Source organism: Momordica charantia, assembly GCF_013281855.1.
Source record: "Momordica charantia cultivar OHB3-1 chromosome 4 unlocalized genomic scaffold, Mcharantia_2.0 BLBB01000004.1, whole genome shotgun sequence".
In the NCBI taxonomy this organism is placed as follows: Eukaryota; Viridiplantae; Streptophyta; class Magnoliopsida; order Cucurbitales; family Cucurbitaceae; genus Momordica; species Momordica charantia.
The window spans coordinates 947,897-971,470 of NW_028275162.1; the positions used below are offsets into that span (position 1 = coordinate 947,897).

At 38.3% G+C, this 23,574-nt stretch overlaps 3 protein-coding genes and 1 pseudogene across 8 annotated transcripts; 3 read left to right on the plus strand and 1 right to left on the minus strand.

The window, feature by feature from the left end:
* The first annotated feature begins 2,829 nt into the window (after window positions 1-2,829).
* On the plus strand, window positions 2,830-4,853 carry LOC148211617 (serine/threonine-protein phosphatase 7 long form homolog; annotated as a pseudogene).
* A 2,053-nt stretch (window positions 4,854-6,906) lies between these two features.
* On the plus strand, window positions 6,907-11,701 carry LOC111016793 (protein TPX2). The gene is made up of 19 exons (XM_022292312.2): window positions 6,907-7,217; window positions 7,755-7,834; window positions 7,935-8,054; window positions 8,139-8,206; window positions 8,288-8,542; window positions 8,615-8,711; window positions 8,822-9,046; window positions 9,122-9,295; window positions 9,396-9,458; window positions 9,541-9,621; window positions 9,712-9,867; window positions 9,952-10,083; window positions 10,204-10,284; window positions 10,369-10,488; window positions 10,581-10,747; window positions 10,873-10,981; window positions 11,069-11,128; window positions 11,217-11,311; window positions 11,404-11,701. The coding sequence occupies exons 1-19, from the start codon at window positions 7,055-7,057 to the stop codon at window positions 11,519-11,521; spliced, it is 2,364 nt and encodes a 787-aa protein (XP_022148004.1). The 5' UTR covers window positions 6,907-7,054; the 3' UTR covers window positions 11,522-11,701.
* Window positions 11,702-12,026: 325 nt separating this feature from the next.
* On the minus strand, window positions 12,027-13,971 carry LOC148211618 (squamosa promoter-binding-like protein 4). Its single transcript, XM_088123154.1, has 2 exons — window positions 12,870-13,971; window positions 12,027-12,501 (listed from the first exon to the last, which is right to left on the minus strand). Exons 1-2 carry the CDS (start codon window positions 13,214-13,216, stop codon window positions 12,261-12,263), a joined length of 588 nt encoding a protein of 195 aa, XP_087979280.1. The 5' UTR covers window positions 13,217-13,971; the 3' UTR covers window positions 12,027-12,260.
* Window positions 13,972-15,738: 1,767 nt separating this feature from the next.
* On the plus strand, window positions 15,739-23,408 carry LOC111016707 (protein kinase and Mad3-BUB1-I domain-containing protein). 6 transcript variants are annotated; one of them, XM_088123457.1, is made up of 17 exons: window positions 15,772-15,911; window positions 17,230-18,252; window positions 18,404-18,509; window positions 19,704-19,852; window positions 19,953-20,100; window positions 20,471-20,628; window positions 20,723-20,813; window positions 20,908-21,018; window positions 21,129-21,216; window positions 21,401-21,504; window positions 21,622-21,693; window positions 21,787-21,876; window positions 21,955-22,112; window positions 22,305-22,359; window positions 22,445-22,579; window positions 22,681-22,802; window positions 22,911-23,408. In XM_088123457.1, exons 2-17 carry the CDS (start codon window positions 18,044-18,046, stop codon window positions 23,098-23,100), a joined length of 1,986 nt encoding a protein of 661 aa, XP_087979583.1. In that variant the 5' UTR covers window positions 15,772-15,911; window positions 17,230-18,043; the 3' UTR covers window positions 23,101-23,408. The 6 variants fall into 6 exon arrangements, with proteins under 6 accessions (XP_087979584.1, XP_087979587.1, XP_087979583.1 ...); XM_088123458.1 differs by lacking the exon at window positions 17,230-18,252 and having other exon boundaries at window positions 15,739-15,911; XM_088123459.1 differs by having other exon boundaries at window positions 17,230-18,549.
* The last annotated feature ends 166 nt before the right edge of the window (window positions 23,409-23,574 follow it).

Genomic DNA, 23,574 nt, shown 5'->3' on the forward strand with positions numbered 1-23,574 from the left:
GAGTCGTCAGACCTGGGGATGGTTTTTAAAAAGCCTAAGAAAAGTTGTTACGCATGAAGAGATATGTTTAATTTCAGATCGACATAGTGGTATTATCTCTGCGGTTAATAATCCAGACAATGGTTGGACCGGACCTAAATCGCATCACAGATTCTGTCTACGACATGTTTCTAGCAACTTCAACAAAAAATACAATTGTAAAGAGTTGAAAGATTCGGTATATCGTGCCGGTGCTCAATTCCAAATTCGAAAGTATAACAAGGAGGTGGAAAATATTAAATTACTGAATAGTTCTTGTATGAATTTCTTCCGCAACATTGAGATTGAGAAGTGGAACCTATCACATGATGGTGGATATAGATATGGGTGGGCGACAACCAATCTTTCCGAATGCATAAATGGGGTGCTGAAAGGAGCTCGGATGTTACCTATCACTGCCTTGGTATAACTTACATTCTACCGATGCGTAAAATATTTCGAGAAGCGGAGGGAGGAGACAAGAGATGCTTTAAGTAGAAACGAAAAAATACACCAGGTATTTTTTAATGCGTTGTTTACTATCCTTGCATTATGTCAATTTTGTTAACTTACATTATCAAGCTTAATAGGTATGCTTACGATAAGCTTGTTAGATGGGCCGCGAGATCCAGCAAACACACTGTAGTTAGTTATGATCGAGTTGTAGGTGTGTTTCATGTGAAAACAGGGCTTCACTATTACAATTCGAAAGGAGGGAACACACAAATAGTGAGAATTACTGTCGAAGAACGTTCATGTACATGCAACAAGTGGCAAACGTATGGCATGCCATGTTTTCATGTAATGGCAGTTTGTTCACACTTAAACTTTAACTACGAGGACTACATTGAGGAGCCTTACAAGCTTTCGAGGAATGCTGAGTCTTACGCTCCTCAATTTTAGCCAATCCCGCATGAAGATTATTGGATCGCTCACCCAAACTTACCTATATTGCACCATGATCCAACATTATTGAGATTGCCTGGACGACCAAGGAGCTCGCGTATTGTTGGGATTTTCTCTACCTTTAAAAAAGATTAGAGACTCGTGTAAGCGCACACGGTCACAAGTAATACTCGGAAGTAATCCAAGGTCGAATCCTCAGGGACTTGTTGCTTTTCAAAATCAAGTAATGCAGTGAAATAGTTCAAATATGCAATTGTGATTTAGGAAGAAAATAATGGTGAAATGTTGTTGTTTGGGGTTTTAACTATAAGACAATTTAATGAAACTCAACCTCCTTGTCTCCTACCTTAGTTTTGATGCAAAACATGGAAAACACACTATGTTGGGAAAATGCACCAGGCGCAATTCCTGACTTTTCTTGGGATTTGAGTTCTACTCTTTCACTACCGCTTTTGGTTGCTGCAGAGACTAGGGTAACCTACAATCATATTCCTATGTGTGATTACAATCCTAGAGAATATCTACCAACTCATTTGCATTATGGGTCAGAGGGCCTATTCCTAGGACCATGTTTTATGCGCTTATTCCTAAGTCACATCCCATATTGGTTTCCTATTATTTTACCTAACTCACCTTTCTCAAGGTTGGGCTTTAGTGTATAAATCAAGTTCCCACCGGCCGAATGGAAAAAAGACGTAAAGAAAAGTTTTTAGAAACCAACCCAAAAAAGTGCCAGGCGCAATCTGGCCAAAATCCCGAGCGTGTTGAAAATCAAATCTTTTGACTAAGGCATTCCACAAGGAGGTTGATAACTAATTTAGAACATAATTAAATGAAAGTAAATGCACGAAAACATAAAGAAAGTATTTTTCATTGAATTTATATGATTAAATGAGCCGTACAAGGAGTTCTAGCTTAACCCTCTTCTCTCTCGAGCGTGAGGGGAGTTGAAACTCGCTAAAGAACTTTAAAAGAACAGAATGAACAAAGAACGGAAGTAAGAACTCGAATTAAAAGCACTACGAAAGGTAAAAGCGTGAAAAACAAAGAAATGAACAACTAGAACATGAACATAAACCCTAAAAACGTGTTCTACAACTAGAGAACATCTAAAAGAAGATGAAATGAAGCTTGGAAGAGATGATTTGCTGAGGGATGGATGGCTTCCTTTTATAGCACCATAGGTTGGTTGAAACTCCCCTCCATTTTAGGTGGAAAAGGGTTGAGATTCACCTAACCACCTCTCTTGGACTTGGACTCACGGTTTTGAACATGTGGGAAATGTCCTCCTTGCCCTTCATTAATCAAAACGTGCGTTTTGACAAATTGCCCTCCAAAAATGCGCCGGGCGCAAATCTGCAAAAGACAGAATTCTGTTATTTTCTTCCAACTTTGACCGCATTTATCTCATATTTTTCCTAAAATACCATAGTTTGACTTTTATGCATAAATAATCTATGTATGTTCTACTTTAATAATATGTGGTCTTTTTTGGCAAATAATAATGGGAAATGGGTAAAAAACGTGGTCAAACAGGGCTACCGACACATGTTTCTACAGTAAAAAGTCCACTCTAACACGTATTCATAACGAGATGGATTGGAGAGAACCAAGTGTTCAACAGAGATGCGGGCTTTGTAATCAACTTGGTCACAATCGAAGAAGTTGTCCCTCGAGACGACGGGAAACACCTTCTTAGATGTTGATGTAATTGAAAACTTTAGTCTGAATCATTTATGTTAGTTTAATTGTCGATGTGATTGTACTCTGTGTTAGTTTAATTGTCGATGTAATTGAAAACTCTATGTGATTGTACCTTTAGTTTAATTGACACTCTATGTTGTGACTATTGTTTTAAAATTTATATTTAATATTCCAACTAATGATTATCTATTGTATTAGATTATGAAATTAAACCCAGGTCCTATCGATCGATCTGTATTGTATGACCAAACTCGACATCGATCAGAGTTAGTGTGGCAAGGTCAGTGTAACGAGGAGTTGCACTGCCGACGTAGAGAGGCGGTATTTGATCGTACCATCCCATTGCATCCTTTAATTGAACCTGCATTACGTGCTTCTGGATTTTACGGATTCGCCAGATTGGGATTTATCCAATTAGATTGGCATTTCATTACTGCGCTTGTGGAACGGTGGAGGCCAGAGACTCATACATTCCACATGCCTGATGGAGAGTGTACTATCACTTTACAAGATGTAGCGGTGCAGCTTGGGTTACCAGTAGATGGCGAGCCTGTTACTGGTCGCGTTGATTATGATTGGAGAGGCACCTGTCAAGCATTACTTGGGGTGACTCCAGGTGCTGCGCACATCAGAGGCTCTAGGCTGAGTCTACCTTGGCTAGCTTCCCAATTTCGTAATCTAGCCGACGATGCTGATGAGGAAACCATTGCCAGATACGCTCGTGCCTATATTATGCAGCTTATCGGTGGTAGTCTATTCGCCGATGAGTCTAACAACTTGGTGCATTTAATGTTTCTCCCGCTATTAGCCGATTTCGAGGTAGCTGGACGTTTCAGTTGGGGTGAAGCGTTTCAGTTGGGGTGGAACATGTTTGGCGTGGTTGTATCGAAATCTGTGCAAAGCGTGTCGCTCTGACTCTCGTGACATTGCTGGTCCAATTATACTTCTACAAGTATGGGCTTGGGATCGATTCCCCACGATGGCTCCACAGCGTCATCACATCTCAGATCACGATCTCGTGGGTCGACCATTAGCTGCTCGATACGTCGATATAAATATTGTCCTATTTTTCTCTTAAAAATTTTTTACGCATTCAATTGTTGTACTAACCTATAATATTATTGTAGATGGAGAGATCAATTTTGTGTTACAGAAGTATCTACACATGTTTTGATACAGTACAGATACATGTTGGACCTCTTGCCACCAGCCTCGGTACGTTTTTTAAATGTTATAATGTAAAAATATATATTGATTTATAATTAATTACACGATTTTTTTATTACAATTTCAGATGATCTGGAAGCCATATGATAACGAATTTGCCAACCTACCCGACTTCTATATCAATGGACATAACATCTGGTGCACTGTGAGTCCACTCATATGCTTTCATATTGTGGAGTGGCATCATCCTGATAGAGTTACAAGACAATTTGGTATGAAACAAACAATTCCAGAGGTGCCATGCTGGGATAAGAAGATACATGACATCGACATTCGGGATAGCACCTGGCAGGATCAGATTGCACATTTTGTGGCGAGGTGGAACATACGTAGCCAATTTCTTGTTATCAATCCTCCAGTCGACAACGACGGTACTTGCGATCCAGGATACATGAGCTGGTATACGTTAATCACCAGACAATATATAACTCGAGAAGGAGCAGTATTTGGTGCTACGTTACAATCTTTTATTTCATTATAACAATTATTCAAATTAATAAATACATATTCATTAATTTTTTTTCATGTAGGCTGCGTGTTTCGAGCAAATCAATATTCTCTCATCATCAGACGAAATTAATAGGTTGTGCAACGTTGGCGGGAGGCATCTTCAGAGTCTTCATCAAATGTACAAAGTACCTACTCCTGCTCGTGGCCCTAGGCGTAGAGGACGACGTCAAGTAGATCAAGATGCTCCAGTAGGACTTGACGATCCCGTACCTGAAGTTATCTATCATAGGGTTGAAGACATTCCACCATTTACACAGACACAGGATGATGCTGGTCCGTCCACGCCTGTGGTCATGATACCGACTCCTGGTTCTAGTCAGTATCACACACCATCTTTGCCGCCACAGTATGGCTATGGAGGGGGCCATGGACATAGACGTGGAGAGCATGAACAATACTTCAACCCTACGGAAGATCGAGACCCTACAGAGAGTCAAGAGACACCAGCGGCACCACTAGTTCGTCGTCAGCCACATCGTAACCGGTGACGTCCCCATTGTGGAACGGATTAGATCGATAGACTGTAAATTGACGGACTACAAACATTGTTCTCTTATTTATAATATTAATTTCCAATTTTGAACTAACATGGATAACTTCATGATTATATAAGAAAATCATAAAATCATAATTTTTGTTTACACAGCATAATATAGATAATAATAAAACTTATTTTAAAAATATAGTTAATAATATATTTGAGAGGATTTTTTAATTAATATAGTTAATAATAACTAGAGATTAAAGTGAATTTTTTGTTAATAAATAAATATACCCAATCATTTGTATTTTATTTAAAAATATTTAAAATACTAAACAAAAAATAATGTGAAGAGACGACCACGATTAATAAAAAAAAATAAATGAGATGGTCGTCTCTAAATTGAAAACAAATTACGTGGCGTCCAGGGTGGCGCCACGTTGTATGGTCGTCTCTTGAAGAAACGACCATCCTACATGGTCGTCTGTTTAAGAGACGACCACCCCTCAATTTTTTAAAACCACTATATTTTTAAAAAAGGTTTCAAAACATACCATATTTTAAACAATTTTAATTAAAATACAATATTTTTAAAATAACTTTTATTATTAACATTATTAATTAAAAACACCCCTTATTTTCCAACTTTTCATGGGTCTCTTAATTTACCTTTTGAATGTGATATTTAAATAATGTTATTTTCATCTTCTTTTAACTTAACATTGATCATTTTCAAACATAATGATAAATTATCTAAGAAAATCGGTTTTGTTTTGTTTTATTTATTATTATTATTATTTTTATTTTTTTGCAAAGGCTAAGAAATAGTTATTAACAATGAAATATTACTTGTCTATAATTTTTTTAATAAGAAAAATCTAGAAAATTTATATTGTCGTGTTTTGACAATTGAAAATTGTTGAAATATTTGGTTGATGGTAACATGTGTCTGCAAGAGTGACTTTGATGATATGGACCGATTTTAATTGACACAAAATTCTTCCTCGAGGTAATATTATGGTTGATATAGCTTTTTTTTCATATTGATAGAAAGTTACCGCTGTGGGAAAAAAAAAAAAAACCCAAAAGTTGATGGACAATTAAATATTATTTATAATCAAGCACTACTTCAATTTTATAATTATATTAGGAAGCACAACAATTACATGTTAATAATTTGTTATTCATCAATTAAAATTAATAAAGAGCATTGAGTTTATATGATCCAGGGTATAGAAGTATCGATGTCTCATTTTTTCTTTATCGAACTGCTTCTTTTAACCATTTGATGTTACACGTGTCTTTTATTTTAAGAACATACATAGGCGTCCTCCTTCTTCAATATTAAAAAATACCATAAAGAATTGTTTATGATTTAGTTGGCTGGCCCTAGGAGAGTTTACTCGACCTATTCTCCTATCTCTCGTATAGTTCGAATATGTGTGCGGCTCTATATGAAGACATCTTTTCTTTTGCTGAATGATGGATACAAATTATAAATGATAATTATCTAAACCTCATCTATATTTTTTTATTATTTAAAAAAATGAATTTTTTTCTTCACTACAAACATTGGAATTTATCACAACTCACCCTAGTAAATAATATTCTTTTAAAAAGGTCTTCTATTGATATTTAAGAAATGTCATAACAAAGAACAATAAAATTTCTGATTTCTATTTGAATAAAGGCATAAACTTCAATTTTATTTCTGAACTAACCATTGTAAAAAGGTTGATTTGAGATTTTTTAAAATAAAAAATTAGATTTTGAAAATTATAAATTGAGGGCATACTTGTAAATATTCGGATAATTTGATATCAACCATGTGGACCGTTTCGTGTAGTTGGGCCTCTCTGAGCCCATTTTGTAGAACTAATTTATGCGAACGTCGTCGTATAATATTGAGCAGCAGACTGCAAAGAGTGAATATAGCCGTTAGAGAGCACAATGCATATGTTTCCAAAGAGCCCCCTAATATGGCCGTTGGAGCATTCCCAATATTTGAAATTTCCAACCGTTAGAGATGCCAACGAACGTTTATACTTCTCTCTTCTCCTCATTTATCACTTTCACTTGTGCTTCCCTAAGACAATAATTCCTCCTCCTCCTCATCTTTCTCCTCCAGACACGAGAATTTAATATTTTCTTCCAATTCTCCGGCTAGCTCCTAAATTATCTCTGTTCTGGAAGGAAAATTGGATATCGATGGCAACGGTTGATGATTCGAACAGCGATCTAGCGATCATGATCGACGAAACGTACGAGTTCTCTGCGCCTCGGTTCTTTGATTTCGTCCATGGCGAGTCCGAGGAGGATAAGCGCGAAGCTGAACTCTGGTTTGAGACCGCTCTCACCTATGCTCCTTCACGTATGTTTCTTTCTCTCGCTTCTTGCCTTTTTCTTCTTCTTCTTGCGTTTCGTTTTTCTACGATTCTTTTTGGTTTCTTGAAGTGGATTCAAACAATCGAGCGGATCATAGGGAACGCAATTTTCTTTTTTCGAAAAAATTATAGGCATCTGCAGGTTGCTGAGAGAGTGTGGGAATTATGTGTGATTATGATGAGATTCGATAAATTTTATTACAAGTGATGGTGGTTACGGTTTGAAGAAATCTTGGCCCAAAATGGATCATGGATGTGGTCTTTTGCGATGCGATACTCGGTTCTTCCCTCTTTGTTTGTTCAGTGTATACAATTGAGAGGGAAAGAAGTTCAATTGAGCTGCATATTTTAGTTTGAATTAGTAATAAAAAGGAAACATGCACAGAACTTGAAGCAATCAAAGCCAGCCCTAGGGTTCTGAATCTTCCAATCTCGTGACTTCAGTGAATCATGGTTATTTTGTCAATTAAACTGGATTTTCAATGAGTTTATGTTTATCTTTAACTATGGTCCATCTTTTACAGCTTGTATGCCAAAAATCAAGACTAGATCGGTTACGGTTGAGAACTTGTGCGATTTCGACCAAGCCGAAGAAATGGAGAAGGTAGCGATTTCTTCTATTCTGTTTGTCTCACGGCGTCACATGTGGACATATTTTTAAGGCTCTCTGATTTATATTTTTTTAATTTTAATTCCTCACGCAGAACTCAGATCAATCCGGTACAAATTCTGTTGATACCGTTGAACCAACCACATCTCAATCTGTAATCGTGCCAAGTAAAACCAACAGAGAGTTAAATCCTAACAAGCCCAGAGAAGAAAAGGTTTGAAGTCTTGTCATGGTAGTTAGAGTCATTGAGCAACTTGTTACTTGTTCTTCGGTTCTGAACATTTTTATATCTTTTCAGGAGTCTACCAAAAACGAAGTTACTGAAAAAGATAACCTGAACATGACTCGAACTTGTGAAGATGGAAGGTTCGTTTATTTGCTCGACGATTGGTTCCTTCATTCATGTCTCTGCTCGTTTCTTTTGGCTAATTTTTGTACTTCGTGTAGAGTGACTTCTTCTAATGAAGGAATCGAACGGAAGAAGAGTGATTTTGATTCTCAAAATCAAACCGATGCTTGTACTCCCCTTCCAACTTTAAGTACTTATAAGGGTGAAGTACGAACTAAAGTTGCCACTTCCAAGAAGCACGAGACAGCAAAAAAGATTGCCGGTATGGTAAAAAATCCTTCGGCTCTGAAAGCCAGAAGTCAATTGCAGTTATCACAACCCCCCAAAAACGTTAAACCAAATAGCGTGAAGAGGTAGATGTTTCTGTTCATCTTCTCTGATATTAGACTTTGATGGCAGTGGGTACTGAATAAACGATTCTACAGGGAAAATAACGTGAAAAACACAAGTGGAACTTCGTCTTTGGTTCAAGAGAATCAGGCAATTAAGCGGCAAAAGTTGGATGGCGGTTTGTCTAGACAGGTGAGTTCTGTTAACATAGTTTCTCTCCGTTTCTTAAATTGTGTGTGGTTTTTGGTATTTCATTGTGTTGGCGATTGATATATAATTTCCATAAACCATCTCTGTTTTAGATTCTCAATGTCAAACCCCATACTTTGCCCCACAAGTCAAAAACGGGTCTTAAAGTTGGCGCCTCCAACTTGAGTTCTTCAGTTGCTGTTAAAACTAACAAAGAAGAACGGAAGATTTATGTTCGAGAACCAGCACCATTTGTTTCGATGGCTGAAATGATGAGGAAGTTCCAGTCAAGTACCAGAGATTTATCATTGCCTCATGTCAATAGCTCTCAATCTCATGTAAATAACTTCAGTCCTATCTTTTCTCCTCTGATCTGACTTTCTTTGAGAATAATTGATCACTTTTCTTTTCAGGATGGTGGTGCTTTTACCCAGACAAAGGCCAAACTGACGTTGACTAGGCCAAAGGTTCCTGAATTTGAAACAGCTCAAAGAGTTCGCACAACCAAGGTGAAGAGTTCAGCTGAGCTCGAGGAGGAGATGATGGCTAAAATACCAAAGTTCAAAGCTAGACCACTAAACAAAAAAGTAATTACTGGGAACTTTTTCACGATTCCACTTATCTTTTTACTTGAGTTGATTGATGACAAACTGAATATGAGTTTCCTACTCGTTAATGCGTACATAGATCTTGGAAGCTCCCACATTACCTGCAGTACAGAGGAGCACACCCCAGCCTCCTGAATTCCAGGTGAGCTAACATTAGAAAGAGTGATGGCGAATTATAGAGTTTCACTTGGATTTTTTACTAATCGGCTACGTGATTCTTGCAGGAATTTCACCTTGAGACAATGTCTAGAGCTAACCACCATGCTGATTCAGCTTCAGTAATCTCTACAGAATCGTCTCGTCAGGTTTGGAGAAGTCCATTAGTGTATTTTCTTCCACCACCCACACCTTATTCACTCAACTGAATTTTAGAGGCTTTTCAATTTTCTGTTCAGAATAATCAATGGAAACCTCATCTTACCGAACCTAAGACCCCTGTTCTGAAAACATCGCTAAGGGCTCGTCCACCGCGGGCGAAGAGTTTCCTTGAAATTGAGCAGGAGGAATTAGAGAAAATTCCGAAGTTTAAAGCAAGGCCATTTGATAAGAAGGTGTGTGCTTGGGCTACGTAAAAATAGCACATTTTATTCTAATGTTCATAGGATTTACTTGTTTTGATTTTTAAATTGCTGCAGATACTTGAAAGTAAGGGAGAGTTGGGGGTGTTCTGTAACATGAAAAAACATGTAACTAAACCGCAAGAATTCCATTTTGCAACAAATGAGAGGATTCCACCACCAAGTGCTGTTGCTGATCTCTTCGACAAGGTAGTTGTTTAAATTTTCGAAGTTAGAAGTGATGGAATTATTAATATTTCAAACACATTATCATCTTTTGTTTTTACTAGCTTCAATTCCACTTGGTTCTTATTAGTTTTCCCCTTGCAGCTTTCAATAAGTTCTGAAACTCGCGGCGTGAATCCAATTCCAAGAAACACCAAGCCCAGTCCCTTTCATCTTTACACAGAGGTAAGTGCCATCCAATCTTACAATAAGCAGCAATAGCATAATTGGAGTTCGAATTTTTCACCTTTTGCTCCTTTATGGTATCAGGAAAGGGGGGCAAAGAAAGAAAGAAAATTCTTCGTGGAACTTGTGCACAAGCAATGGGAAGAGGAAAGAGCCGCCATTCCAAGGGCTAACCCATATCCTTATACCACCGATTATCCTGTGGTACGTATAGTAAGCCAAAAACTTCTTGTCAGAAATTATGCGTGCGTTCTATGGGAGATAGAATCATGCTAATGAATATTGTGTGTGAGCAGATTCCACCAAAACCAGAGCCCAAGCAGTGCACCAAACCGGAACCTTTCCAATTAGAAAGTCTGGTGAGGCACGAGGAAGAAATGCAGAGGGAAATGGAAGAACGACAGAGAAAAGAGGAAGAAGAAGCCAGAATGAGGAATTTTAAGGCTCAGCCGGTCCTCAAAGAGTAAGTAACACTTCGTTAGATATAGTGAAGAGTCTGTAAACACTTCATTACTTTCATATGAATTGTGAAGATACGAATTTAAAGCTCAGAATGAGGAAAATAAGTGCCTGCTACCAATTTTGCAGGGACCCAATTCCATTACCGGAGAAATCACGGAAGCCCCTCACACAAGTTCAAGAATTCAATCTTCATGTTGATAATCGAGCTGTGGATAGAGCAGAGTTTGATCAAAAGGTGGACATGGTTTGAATTTAGTGTCAAATTCTTCTTAATATTTCAAATATACTTTCTGTTTACTAAATTTTGAAAGACCCTTGACAGATCAAGGAGAAAGAAGTGATGTATAAGAGATACAGAGAAGAGAGTGACGCAGCAAGAATGGTTGGTTATCATTTATATTTTTTGCAATTTCCGTTGCAATATGTTATATCTGTTCCCAAGAAATGCTGAACAGTTGAAATGTTTCCAGGTGGAGGAAGAAAAAGCATTGAAACAACTGAGAAGAACATTGGTTCACCATGCTAAACCAGTGCCCAAATTTGACCATCCATTTCACCCCCAAAAGTAAGGAAACGAAAGCCAATAGATTCAAATTCTTGTGATTTCCCATTTCTTTTTGATGACTGATTTTGAGTTCATCTACGTAAAATTATTAGGTCTTTTAAGGAAACAACAAAGGCCAAGTCGCCAAACTTGCGAGTCCTTCAGAGAAGAAAGGAGAGGCAGAATTTGATTAAGGTTGCAATGTCCAGCCCCGCAGCTCAATTAAGGTGATCTATCCACCATAAGAGTCAGAAGAAGGTTCCAAGACTAATGTTCAAGAACTCTTGAACCCCCAGTTGACGAGATCGAGATTTATTATGATGTGTACTAATTTTCTATTCTTTTTTCGTAGTAACGTGTAAAGAATTAACTTTGGGAAATTAGAGGTAGAGAGATATATTCAATCTTCCATTTTCCTTGTCTGACGAAAAATACAAGTAACAGGGACCAGAAACCTGAAGTTGGTGAAATATGGACGAAATTCTTTTATAAATCATCTGGGGGGGAGCCCATTGTTTCTTTTTACAAAAAACCATGTGCAGATTTTTGTCAGCTAGCCGAATCTGGTTATATGGAACACGTGACATTGCAATTAGAAATTGAATTATAATCATCTCTCTCCAGTATTATTGAACGATCCTAGTTTGAGCAGTTAGAAGAAAATTACATGACACCATCATCTCAAAAGATCTGATTTTGTGGTTGTGTGAACTCTTAAGGTAACAATTTCAGCAGCTGACAAATAATAACCAAAGTTTCATAAAGCAGAAACAGAGCTAGCTCTTTACATTTTATGACAGATAATATTCAAAGTTTGGCATAATATGATCTTGAGAATGGCTAAATCCTCTAACAAGGCCATTTTTTTTTCATGTAGATGTTGTTGCTCAGGCCCAGGCTACACGATTTTGCACCCCTAGACCTGACAGAAGAGAGAGAGCATGCTGAACAGATACGTTATGTTTCTAACTTATCTGATCTGGAAGTGTTGTTTAACATATGCAGCATTTTCTTGAATAGCTATTTGAATTCTCCCCTTGTCATCAACTTGGCCATACACACTGTCCTTCATCTGTGATCCAGTCCCTTTGCGGATTGAGGAGCATTCAGCATTGGACTCAGCTGAGATCTTCCTTCGACGCTCGTTGTGGCCGGCCAGACGTCTCCGGCAACTCCTTTTCGTTTCGTCGAATTCCGACAGCTCGTGAAACCTATACCAAATTCCAAAAGTAAGAAACTTGTAGCTGTCTTACTGCAGGAATTTCAGGTGTTTGATTGAACCATCTTCCAAATGGAGATTTTATTGTGTCAAAATGGCAATACAATACAAGAGTGCAGAGTGTTCCCAAACGATGATGTGAAATCTAGGATGAAGAATCTGTGCACGAGTGTTCTTGTTTTGAAGGAATTGAACAAGAAAAACAAGAAGACAAGGCCAAAATGGAGAACCAACATGTTGGGGAGTTATGGAAACCTCAAAAAACAGAGAGATTTGATGTGAAAATCACGCACAACTGACAATACCAATATCAAACATAGATGAAAAAAAAAAAAAAAGCAGAGTTGTAATTGTTCCAACCTGCTGCATTGCTGACAAAACCTCTGCCTGAACCCACCCACAACCACAGCCTGAGATTTGGCATGAATCTCACAGACCTTGTGCCTCCTATGGTAAGGCTTGGCCTCACTCAGATCAGCCGTACACTTCTCAGCCTGACAACACCGCATCCCTCCGCCCCCACCGGCCGGCTTCTTCCCGGAGCCACCGCCACCGCCGCCACCACCACCCACGATTACACCCTTCCTCCTCTTGTCCTCATCATATTCCCCCTCTTCATCCCCCACCACAGCCTCCTTCTTCACCCTCTCCTTCTCCATCTCCCTCTGCTTCTGCTGATGGGTTGCTTCAATTTTACCAACATCCATCAAAGGAGGCCCCCCGAGAGAAGAAGAAGAACACACCGCGTGGTGGGAGTGGTAGAGCTAGACAAGATTCCAAAAGGGGTGTGAAGAATTATAGAAGAAAAAAGGGGGGAAAGCAAGGACCACAAGCACAGTTGCGCCTTTTATCTTTCTCTGGCTTTGTTTCCCTGAATCCGTGTCTGTATACGCAGCTGTTGGTAGCGTCGTACAAAGGGGGAGTCGATGAGGAATGTTCAAAAATCAAAACCCAATCTCTCTCTCTACACCTACACATACCTAATGTATGAATTATGATGCGTGAGCTTTCTCGTGAGTGGTGGGGGCCTGCTGCAACAGCGACTGAGGCTGTGGTGGTAGGTCCGAAGAGAAGAGGAGGGGTTCGGCGCTGTGATTGGGTCGGAGTCAAACTATGGAGCCTTGAAGCTTTTGGACCACTACAAACTCGATACGTTTGCCGGCGCATTGTGGATGATGGTGGTGCTCCGTTGAGCGTGTGATTCTTGGGCACAGTCCTGAGTCCTGTCCTGTCCATCGGAGCGTACGGGTTCCTTTGTTTTTTGTTTTTTTGTTTTTATCGCGGGCGGGAGGGACGCCCCCTTGACTCCACCATCGTGGACGCGTGTGTGACCCGACTTAAATGATGGCGTTACAGCCCAGATGGAATAATACAAGAAGAAATAATTTGGGTGCTTTGAGTCAGCCTCGTCGTCGGCCCAAATTTAGCCCAATCCCGAACCTAAATCTACCGGCTCGATATTTTCATAAAGGATCAGTATGCATGTAGACCATTTATAGAACCTGATTATATAAATGGTTAAATCTTTGTAAGTTACACTTTTACATATATGGCCTCTGTGTAGTCGTCCACACTATGCTTCATGGTTCCTACATGGACGTTGATAAGAAAACATCATCTAATGCTAGCTTTATTTATCTACCCAAAACATCTTTCAAGCGGTATAAATTACCATTCTGGCGTCTTTAATTGTCTGTGTTCTGGTTTTTCTGTGTCCTGCAAAATTGAAAAAATTATGTTGTGCTTAAATTCTGAATCACATTCAATAGGTATTGGAACATTGAACTGTGGAAGAATCTCTTCACAAAGTTGCTTAATATCACGCCAGGTGATTACAACCAAAAGTTGTTGCAGAGTATAAGGGTATCTTTCCAAGATTACATGTGCTCCAACCCTCACCTTATAAGGAAGTTAAAGGAATTACTTGTAAAACAAAGAGCTTCCTTGTGTACTGCTTAATCAAGAACACCCCCTCTGAGAGATGTAAATCCCCCCAGCTACAGGCAAATTTAAGGTAGTATAAATCAGTGCTTACATTCCAATTGGTATGGTTTCATGTTTGCCACTTGCAAACTTAGACTTCTCCTTTTGCTTTTGACGAAATGTTAGTATTTTCTCTCGCAAGTGTGTGTCAAAGCAAAGCCAAAGTTTTGAAGAGCTGTAATCTAAGTCTTGTAGGCTCCATTGTTGATCTGAGAGGTTCTGCTGTAATGCAGCAGGTTGCAGATTTATATGTTGCTTATTTGATTTCTTTGTGCTTTCTATAGAATTTTACTAGATCCAAATTTCGTTGAACTCATGCGAGTAGAGAATCATTTCATATAGGTTCGAATTGTTCGCTTCAATCAAAATAATCTTATTTAAGTCGTTTTATATTGAATGATTCTGATTGAAAGTAGATGTGTTTGATGGCAGTAAGAAATGAAACAAAAAGAATGATTAAATACTTATGTCCAAAAAAAGCAGGATTAAGTCTTGATGGTAATATGAAAATATAAACGAATTGTTCACGAGTATTTTTGCTTCTGTTTTATCAATCTTCCGAGTAAGTTGGGGCTTCTGACCGTCCCGTTTCTGGTCCATTTGACCAACAAATCCAAACGAATTTCAGCTCCAGAGTAAGTTTGGGCTTTCGACTGTCCTGTTTCTGGTCCATTGACCAACAAGCCCAAACAAATTTCAGATATGAAGTTTGAGCTTTTGAACGTCCCGTTCGGCCTATTTGACCAACAAGCCCAACCATCGAGGACCAACACTCTTCAGCTCCCAAGTAAGGGCTTTTGACCGTCCCATTTCTGGCCCATTTGACCAACAACCCAACTACCATGGACCAGCATATTTGGGGTAACGGAATGGCGAAAAAAAAAAGTTTTTTCTTAAAATGGCAAAAAAAGATTAAATATCACCGAAAGGGCCAATTGAATTTTTTTTTTCCGCAGAATCCAATAATTTATTTAGACAAATTTATCCCTCATATAGGGAAAAGATGACAATAAATAAAACAACCAACAAATCCAGAAAGTGTAAATGCGCTTGTGTATAATGAAGGGAAACAAAACAAATTTCAGCTCCCAAGTTTGGGCTTTTTAACGTTCGTTAGTGGCCAATTTGACGAGCCAAGCCCAACCTTCGGCCCACTATGGTACCGACCGTCGGCGCCGCCCCTTGGCTCCACTGTCCATTTAGTTACAGCTCGTTAATCATTTGAAACAACGAGTGGCATATTTGTCATTTCAGGCGCGAGGAAGGGCGAAAATGTCATTATGGTTGAAACCCTAATTTTCTCGAGCTCTCTGACTATATGCCGATGCTTCATTTCTGCATGAAATCGCATTCCGCGAGGCACCTACTTGGTGATCTCTCAACATTTCTGTCTCTTATCACTCTCGGCGGCCATTGCAGGTTGGAGTTTTTTCCTTTGATCTTGTGCAATGTTTCGTTCTTTTTCTGTCTAGACTTTCTCACACCATCTGTTTACTTACTGAGAATATCCTAGTTGACTGGCAAGAACTCTAGTTCCTTTTGCTACTTAACTCATGATGTGGTGATCTACGTTGTTATTCATGGAGACCATGGCGTAATTCTACTATCATGGTTATGTTGACCTTGTTCTGTCTCTGGCTTTACTGAGATTTGTTGTTGGCATAAGGTCCTTTATTTGTTATTGCAAATCATTGTTATTGCTTTATTAGTACCTTGTTTAGTCAGCTTCAGAAAGGTTTTGCGTGCTCTTAGTACTTCTGAAAAGTGGAATTTCTGCTTTCTCTTACCCCTTGGTTTTGTATAGAGAAATGAGAATAGGAAACCAAAAGTTAGTATTTTACATTTTTATGGTTTGACATATGTTGCATTTCTACTTCTACTCTGTTTTATATGATTCTTGGTATATTCCTTATCATAATTTTCTGTGCTAAATGTGGTTGGTGCTGAGTGAGGAATCTCAAAAGTCGACTCCTAATGGTGTGGTGGTTAGGTTCCATTTGTATGCTTTGGGAAATTTGGCATATCTTAACTGAAATGTTGGCATGGGTTTGAAAGTTACTAAATGAGCTTAAAACTCCCTTTATTGTTATTTTTTTTACCATGCTCCAATGCTACTGCCCTTAATTTAATTTGTAATTCTTCAGGTGTTTTGGTTTATATATTTTCTATTTTTTTAGTCAATATATTATTTAAATTTATCACATTAGTTTCTGTTTGGGGAAGCTTAATTGTGTTGCAGATTTGTTGTATTTTTTTGGTTATTGAGATCTTTTGTAAAGTTTAGGGCTTTTATGTAAATGTCTTAAATAGTTGTATCCTATAAATACTCTAGGATCCAAATGATTTTATGCGTGGAGAATCAATTAAAACTTCTGTGTAAATTTGTGAAATTTTAGCTTTTTCTCATCGTATCAGAGCACATGTGACCTGCGTCAGAAAAAGTTCTTGGGCTTTTCTTGTTTTTGGGCCCTGCACAAATGTTTCTCCACAAAATAGATTTCACATGCCTTTCTTGAGATCCTCATCATTGCCATGGATCCTTCGTTTTTCCTTGGTTCTTCAGCGTCTTCATCTTCTGTAACTCAAAAATCAGATCAAGAATTGTCTCATTCTCCGATCTTTCTCCTTTCGCACATCTGTACCTTAGTGTCCGTGCGTCTTGATTCATCCAATTATGTTCTTTGGCGTTTCCAAATCACGCCGATTCTGAAAGCTCACTCTCTTTTTGGCTTCATAGATGGATCATTTCCTTGTCCAGAACGGTCTCTCAAAGAAGACGATAAAATCGTTCCAAATCCGAAATTTATTCTTTGGAACGCTCAAGATCATGCGTTAATGACGCTTATCAATGCTACCTTATCACAAAAGGCATTATCCCTTGTCGTTGGATGTACGACTTCTCAACAAGTTTGGAAGTCACTAGAGCGGCGCTATTCTTCTTCAACCAGAGCTTGTATAATCGACCTCAAATCTGATTTACGGTGAATTTCAAAGAAGAGCGCAGAATCAATTGATGATTATATCCAGAGAATTAAAGGTATTCAAGACAAACTTGCTGCAGTTTGTGTTCATTTGGAAGATGAGGATGTCATGATCTACACATTGAATGGTCTCTCTTCTACTACAATGCCTTTCGAACTAGTTTACGGACGCGATCTTCCTCCATCTCTCTCGAAGAATTACATGTTCTGTTGAAAGCTTAAGAATCAGCCATTATTGCTCAAAACAACTCACAGGATCCTTTCTCTCAACAAATTGCTCTTATTGCTCAATCTCGTGCATTTTCTTCCAATAACAGAGGGAGAGGTGGTCGACTTTTTAGTCGCCACCATAGTGGCAAAAATTCATCTCCTGGATGTGGACATTTGTCTTCTGGTCGTGGTCATTCGGGAAGTTCTGGTTCTTCTTTTGGAAATTCATCCGATACTCTCCACTATTCAAATAAGACTTCTGGCTTTCAATCTACTGGTTTTGGTGATTTTTCTTCTAACAAGGTAGTGTGTCAAATATGTAAAAAATTTGGACACAATGCTTTGGACTGTTACAACCAGATGAATTATTCGTTTCAAGGTCACCATCCACCTCCTCAGTTAACTGCAATGGTAGCCTCTTCTAACTCTGTTTGGCTTACAGATAGTGGATGTAGCACACACTTAACACCAGATTTAGCCAATTTAACTATCTCTAATGACTACAATGGGGGAAGAAGGTATCACAGTAGGCAATGGTCAAAATCTCACGGTTTCTCACTCTGGTTCAGGCATGTTAACAACTCCCCATCAATCTTTTTCCTGAAATAATCTTCTCTGTGTCCATGATATTTCCACCAATCTTCTTTCTGTTCATCAATTCTGTGTTGATAATCATTGTTATTTTGTGTTCCATGCTGACTCGTTTTCTATCATTGACAGAAAATCCAACATAGTTCTTTTCAAGGGACCGTGTCTAAATGGTCTCTATCCTATTACTGCTACGTTGGATGCAAGAAAAGGATTTGTTGCACATCTAGTCGCTAAGGTGTCTCACCTTCTGTGGCATAATCGTCTTGGGCATCCTAGTAATAATGTTTTACATGCTCTTTGTAAACAGTCATGCATTTCTTTCAATTTTGCCTCTGATTCTTGCATTTGTTCTCATTGTTTACATGGTAAAATGTCTAAATTGCTTTTTTCTTTGTCTCGTTCTATTTGTGCTAAACCACTATCTTTGGGGACCGGCTCCTGATGTTTCTGTTCATGGTTATCGATATTATAATTCATTCATTGATGATATGTCTCGCTACACTTGGATCTTTCCTCTAGTAAATAAATCTGTTGCTTGCTCTGTGATTCGTAAGTTTAAACCATATGTTGAAACTCTTCTTGATCATCGTTTAAAAATTTTTCGTAGCGACGGGGGTGGTGAATTTGTTACTCGGTCTTTATCTTATTCTTTGGTGAGGAGGGTGTTTTTGACGAAGTGCTTGTAGCTTGCGGGTTGTTGAACCGTCTGACAACTGACCATACAGTTGAAACTAGGATGGGGATCTCTCAAACCATGATGGAGCAGGTTTGGGTACACTGCGTGTGGTAATTAAACTGCCATGGATTCCTGTACCATGACCACTATGGCGCCTCTTCTTGCAATGGATTGCAGAGTGAATTAGAGCCGTTGATTTGGTCTACTAGAATAGATGACATTTGGGTTTCGAAGGCATTTTCAATTGATTCCACTGTGGTGGTAACCATATGGGCCGTCGGGATGTTGCGATAGTTGGAGGTCGTCGCGATAAGGGGACAATCAGCGGTCGGGAACAAGGCGGCTGCTTGAGAAAAGAGAAAACAGTCGATCTAACTAATTATGTACCAATGACTTATCTTGAATAGAAGTATCGAAGAAGACCTTTTATGTACAAAAATTACCAAATATGCTGGAAACTTTATGCACTAATTGATTTGCCACACTCGAAAAGCTACATTTTTAACATATATAATTTTTTTTATAGTTTTCTTTAAGTACAAGGATGAAAATTCGATCACGACCTATTCTAAGTACCTTAGTCAATTAAACTATATTTCAGGTTGCAAAATTTTCTAATAGAGTAATGTTAGTTCAACTCGTTGGCATTGAACTTAACACATCTAGAATTATAACTTAACACATGTCTGCAAGCAATATCCCTATTATTTTTTAGTTTCCAAGTAAATAATTATAAAAATTTTGAATTTCAAGAAAGGCGCGTCTTCTTGGAGCAAATGTACAGTCCGGGTCGGCATCTTTCATTTCCCATTGTTCAAGCTACTTGCCATGGCGATAATCTTCCCCGATTCTCAAAATACATCTACAATATCCGCTCAGGACCCTTTGTTGCCTTGGCTCTGGTACTCCTCGCTTTCTTTTCTGTGACCGAGCTTATTGACAATCTTGTTCCAACATTCAGTTTCAGTAAAATTTTTTATGGCACTTTTGTTCCGATTGTAGGTCCATCAAGGATGCTCTTGAAAATTCGACATCAGGCAATGCTTCTGGGCCAGATCTCGCCAAGCTTCTCTCTGATTGCATTAAAAATTTCGGCGGCAATGTCAAGTACAAAAACGACATCAGATTTCTCAAGATTTGGTTTCTCTCTGTACGTAACTGTCTTGCCTTAACTGTTAACTTTGTGCATTTAAGAAATTTGTCATCTCTGTGTTATTGTAAAATGCGGTTGATTAAATAACTTGTATGTGTTATGCTTTTGATGGAATTATCTTTTGATGGTTTGTTTTGCCTGTGTTATGCCCACCCTTTACTTTCTATAGCCTTGCTCACTTAAGATTATTGATGCGTCTGTTTCGGTTCTTAATGAAATTGGTTCCTCCTCTAACTTATAAATTTGGATAATTTTGTTTTATGTGAGTGCCTGGATCTCTTTTAAAACTTCGCCATTGACAAATTTTTGATAATTGCTGTTTGTTGATTTTGAATGATAATTAAGGTTATGTTGTTCGTGTAAGTAGATTGGTTTAAGGGAGGATTTTGAAACCGGCTTCAAAGAATTGTTGGAGCAGGAGATATGCATTGGCAATTCTTTGCTTTATATTTGGTATGCAGCGTTCCTTGAATCCAAGGGGAAGTTACATGACGCTAACATGGTTTATGAGCTTGGCTTGCTGAGGTATCTCTCTCCCTCTCTCCCTCTCATGGTAATGTTTTTGATTCGGTTGAGTGTTCTGTGCTTTTTTGTTCCTTACATTTTTAAGTGATAATAGGAACGCTGAACCCTTTGAGTGGCTGAAGAAGGCAAAAACATTGTTTATTGACAGGATGTCCGAGTTAGTCAGTATTCACTCAACGCAAGTGGTGCGTGATCTTAACCACAGAGCAATTGAAGTTGATGTTCTAGTTCTAGTATATAGTGCAAGAATTTTGACACGTGTGGATTTTGTTTTTGCAGAATGATGGTGGCGAGTCCAATAAATTTGCAGAAACCTACGTTAATCCTTGGTCTCCTTCCATAATGAAAGATCTATTAAGCAAGATAAATCCAAAGATTTTGAAGTATGAGGTAAGACAGTGCAGTTTTCTTTCGATAAATGATGAGAGCAATCTGGCTATTATTTGTTTGAATAAATTACTCACTAACTACCTTGATTATGAATTTAATGCATGCTTCAGGGTTACCATTCAAGCAGTAAAGCTTACTCTAGAAAGATGGCTCTGAATTCGTTGCGGAATTCATCAAGGAATAAGACTATTGAGATTGGTAAATTTTATATTATTGATTATAGTCAGAATCTTCACCTAAATGTATAGAAGTAGAACTATCTTCACTCAATCCTTCAAAACAACGAGGTTTCTTGAAACGTTGAGAGTAAGAAATGTAGGAAAAAGTTTTCCCATTTCGCAAATTTTTTCTTTCATTATAATACCTTTGCCAATACTTGCAGGTGGCAAGAGGTACGAGATCAAAGGTTGTGCAGGTACAGGTGGTTTTGCTCAAGTATATAAAGCATATGTTGACGGTAACCCAGAAGATGTAGTAGCCCTAAAGGTAAGAAAAATACTCACTGATTGACATGCAACTGCATACGCTCTTCCAGCATTCCTCATAAGTCATACCTGAATGTGAACTAGTTGGATATTGTGATTCCCTTCAAATGCTTGTCAGATTCAAACACCTCCTTTTCCTTGGGAGTTCTATATGTATCGTCAACTTGATCAACATGTCACCATGAAGGAAGTATGTAGAGCCACCCTCTTTTTCAGTAAGCATTTTCACTTCTCAGTGTTAGCAGCTCAACTTAAACTCATTTTCTATCTCTCATAATGTCAGAGGTCAAGTTTTGGTTGTGCTCATGCGATGTATCACTATTCCGACTACAGCATACTTATTTGTGACTACTTGGCTCATGGCACATTACAGGTGAGTTTTCAGACTCTCAACCGTTATATACACTATGGTCCTTGAAAATACTCACTGTCCAGTTAAAACCTTGCGCAGGATGCCATAAATTTATATGTAGTCCTTGGGAAGACTATGGAAGAAGTTTTATGTATTTATTACACCATAGAGATGCTCTACATGCTTGAAACTTTGCATGGCTTTGGCATTATCCATGGTGATTTCAAACCTGACAATCTACTTATTCGTTATGCAAGGTAAAGATACTTTTGTTTTAAATCTTGATTGATGACATCCATATTTCTGAGAGTTGATTCATCAAATAGCTCACTCTAGTTGCCATTCAACACTTTGTTTGGCCAATCAATAATGATTAGCACCCGACTGGAAAATGTTCTACTTCAATTCATTAGTTCTGTACTAGTTGAATTTAGTTTACCGTTATGCAGAGACAACCTAACAGAAGATGGATTTCGGGAACGTAGTGGTCCTTGGCAAGATCAGGTATTTAGCTTCACTCCCTTGTGTTTGTTCCAGGGTATTACATTGGCTGAGAGCGGGCAAGATTACTTGTAGCTTTCTCTTGTAGGGGCTTTGCCTAGTTGATTGGGGAAGAGGTATAGATCTACACCTCTTTCCTGAAAATGTAGAATTTAAAGGAGACTGCCGAACTTCTGGCTTTCGCTGTACAGAAATGCTAGAGAATAAACCCTGGAAATATCAGGTTTGTCTCTTCTGAGTTTGGTTTTCTATAACAACTCAAGTGCAAACCCACTGTAAAAAAGAAGACAAAAGTGCTATCAGTAACTTTCTACCTTTGTACAGGTAGACATATATGGCCTCTGTGTAGTCGTCCACACTATGCTTCATGGTTCCTACATGGACGTTGATAAGAAAGCATCATCTAATGGTGGCTTTATTTATCTACCCAAAACATCTTTTAAGCGGTATGAGTTACCATTTTGATATCTTTAGTTGTCTGTGTTCTGGTTTTTCTGTGTCCTGCAAAATTGAAAAAATTATGTTGTGCTTAAATTCTGAATTATATTCAATAGGTATTGGAACATTGAACTGTGGAAGAATCTCTTCACAAAGTTGCTTAATATCACGCCAGGTGATTACAACCAGAAGTTGTTGCAGAGTATAAGGGTATCTTTCCAGGATTACATGTGCTCCAACCCTCACCTTATAAGGAAGTTAAAGGAATTACTTGTAAAACAAAGAGCTTCCTTGTGTACTGCTTAATCAAGAACACCCCCTCTGAGAGATGTAAATCCCCCCAGCTACAGGCAAATTTAAGGTAGTATAAATCAGTGCTTACATTCCAATTGGTATGGTTTCATGTTTGCCACTTGCAAACTTAGACTTCTCCTTTTGCTTTTGATGAAATGTTAGTATTTTCTCTCGCAAGTGTGTGTCAAAGCAAAGCCAAAGTTTTGAAGAGCTGTAATCTAAGTCTTGTAGGCTCCATTGTTGATCTGAGAGGTTCTGCTGTTACAGCAGGTTGCAGATTTATATGTTGCTTATTTGATTTCTTTGTGCTTTCTATAGAATTTTACTAGATCCGAATTTCGTTGAACTCATGCGAGTAGAGAATCATTTCATATAGGTTCGAATTGTTCGCTTCAATCAAAATAATCTTATTTAAGTCGTTTTATATTGAATGATTCTGATTGAAAGTAGATGTGTTTGATGGCAGTAAGAAATGAAACAAAAAGA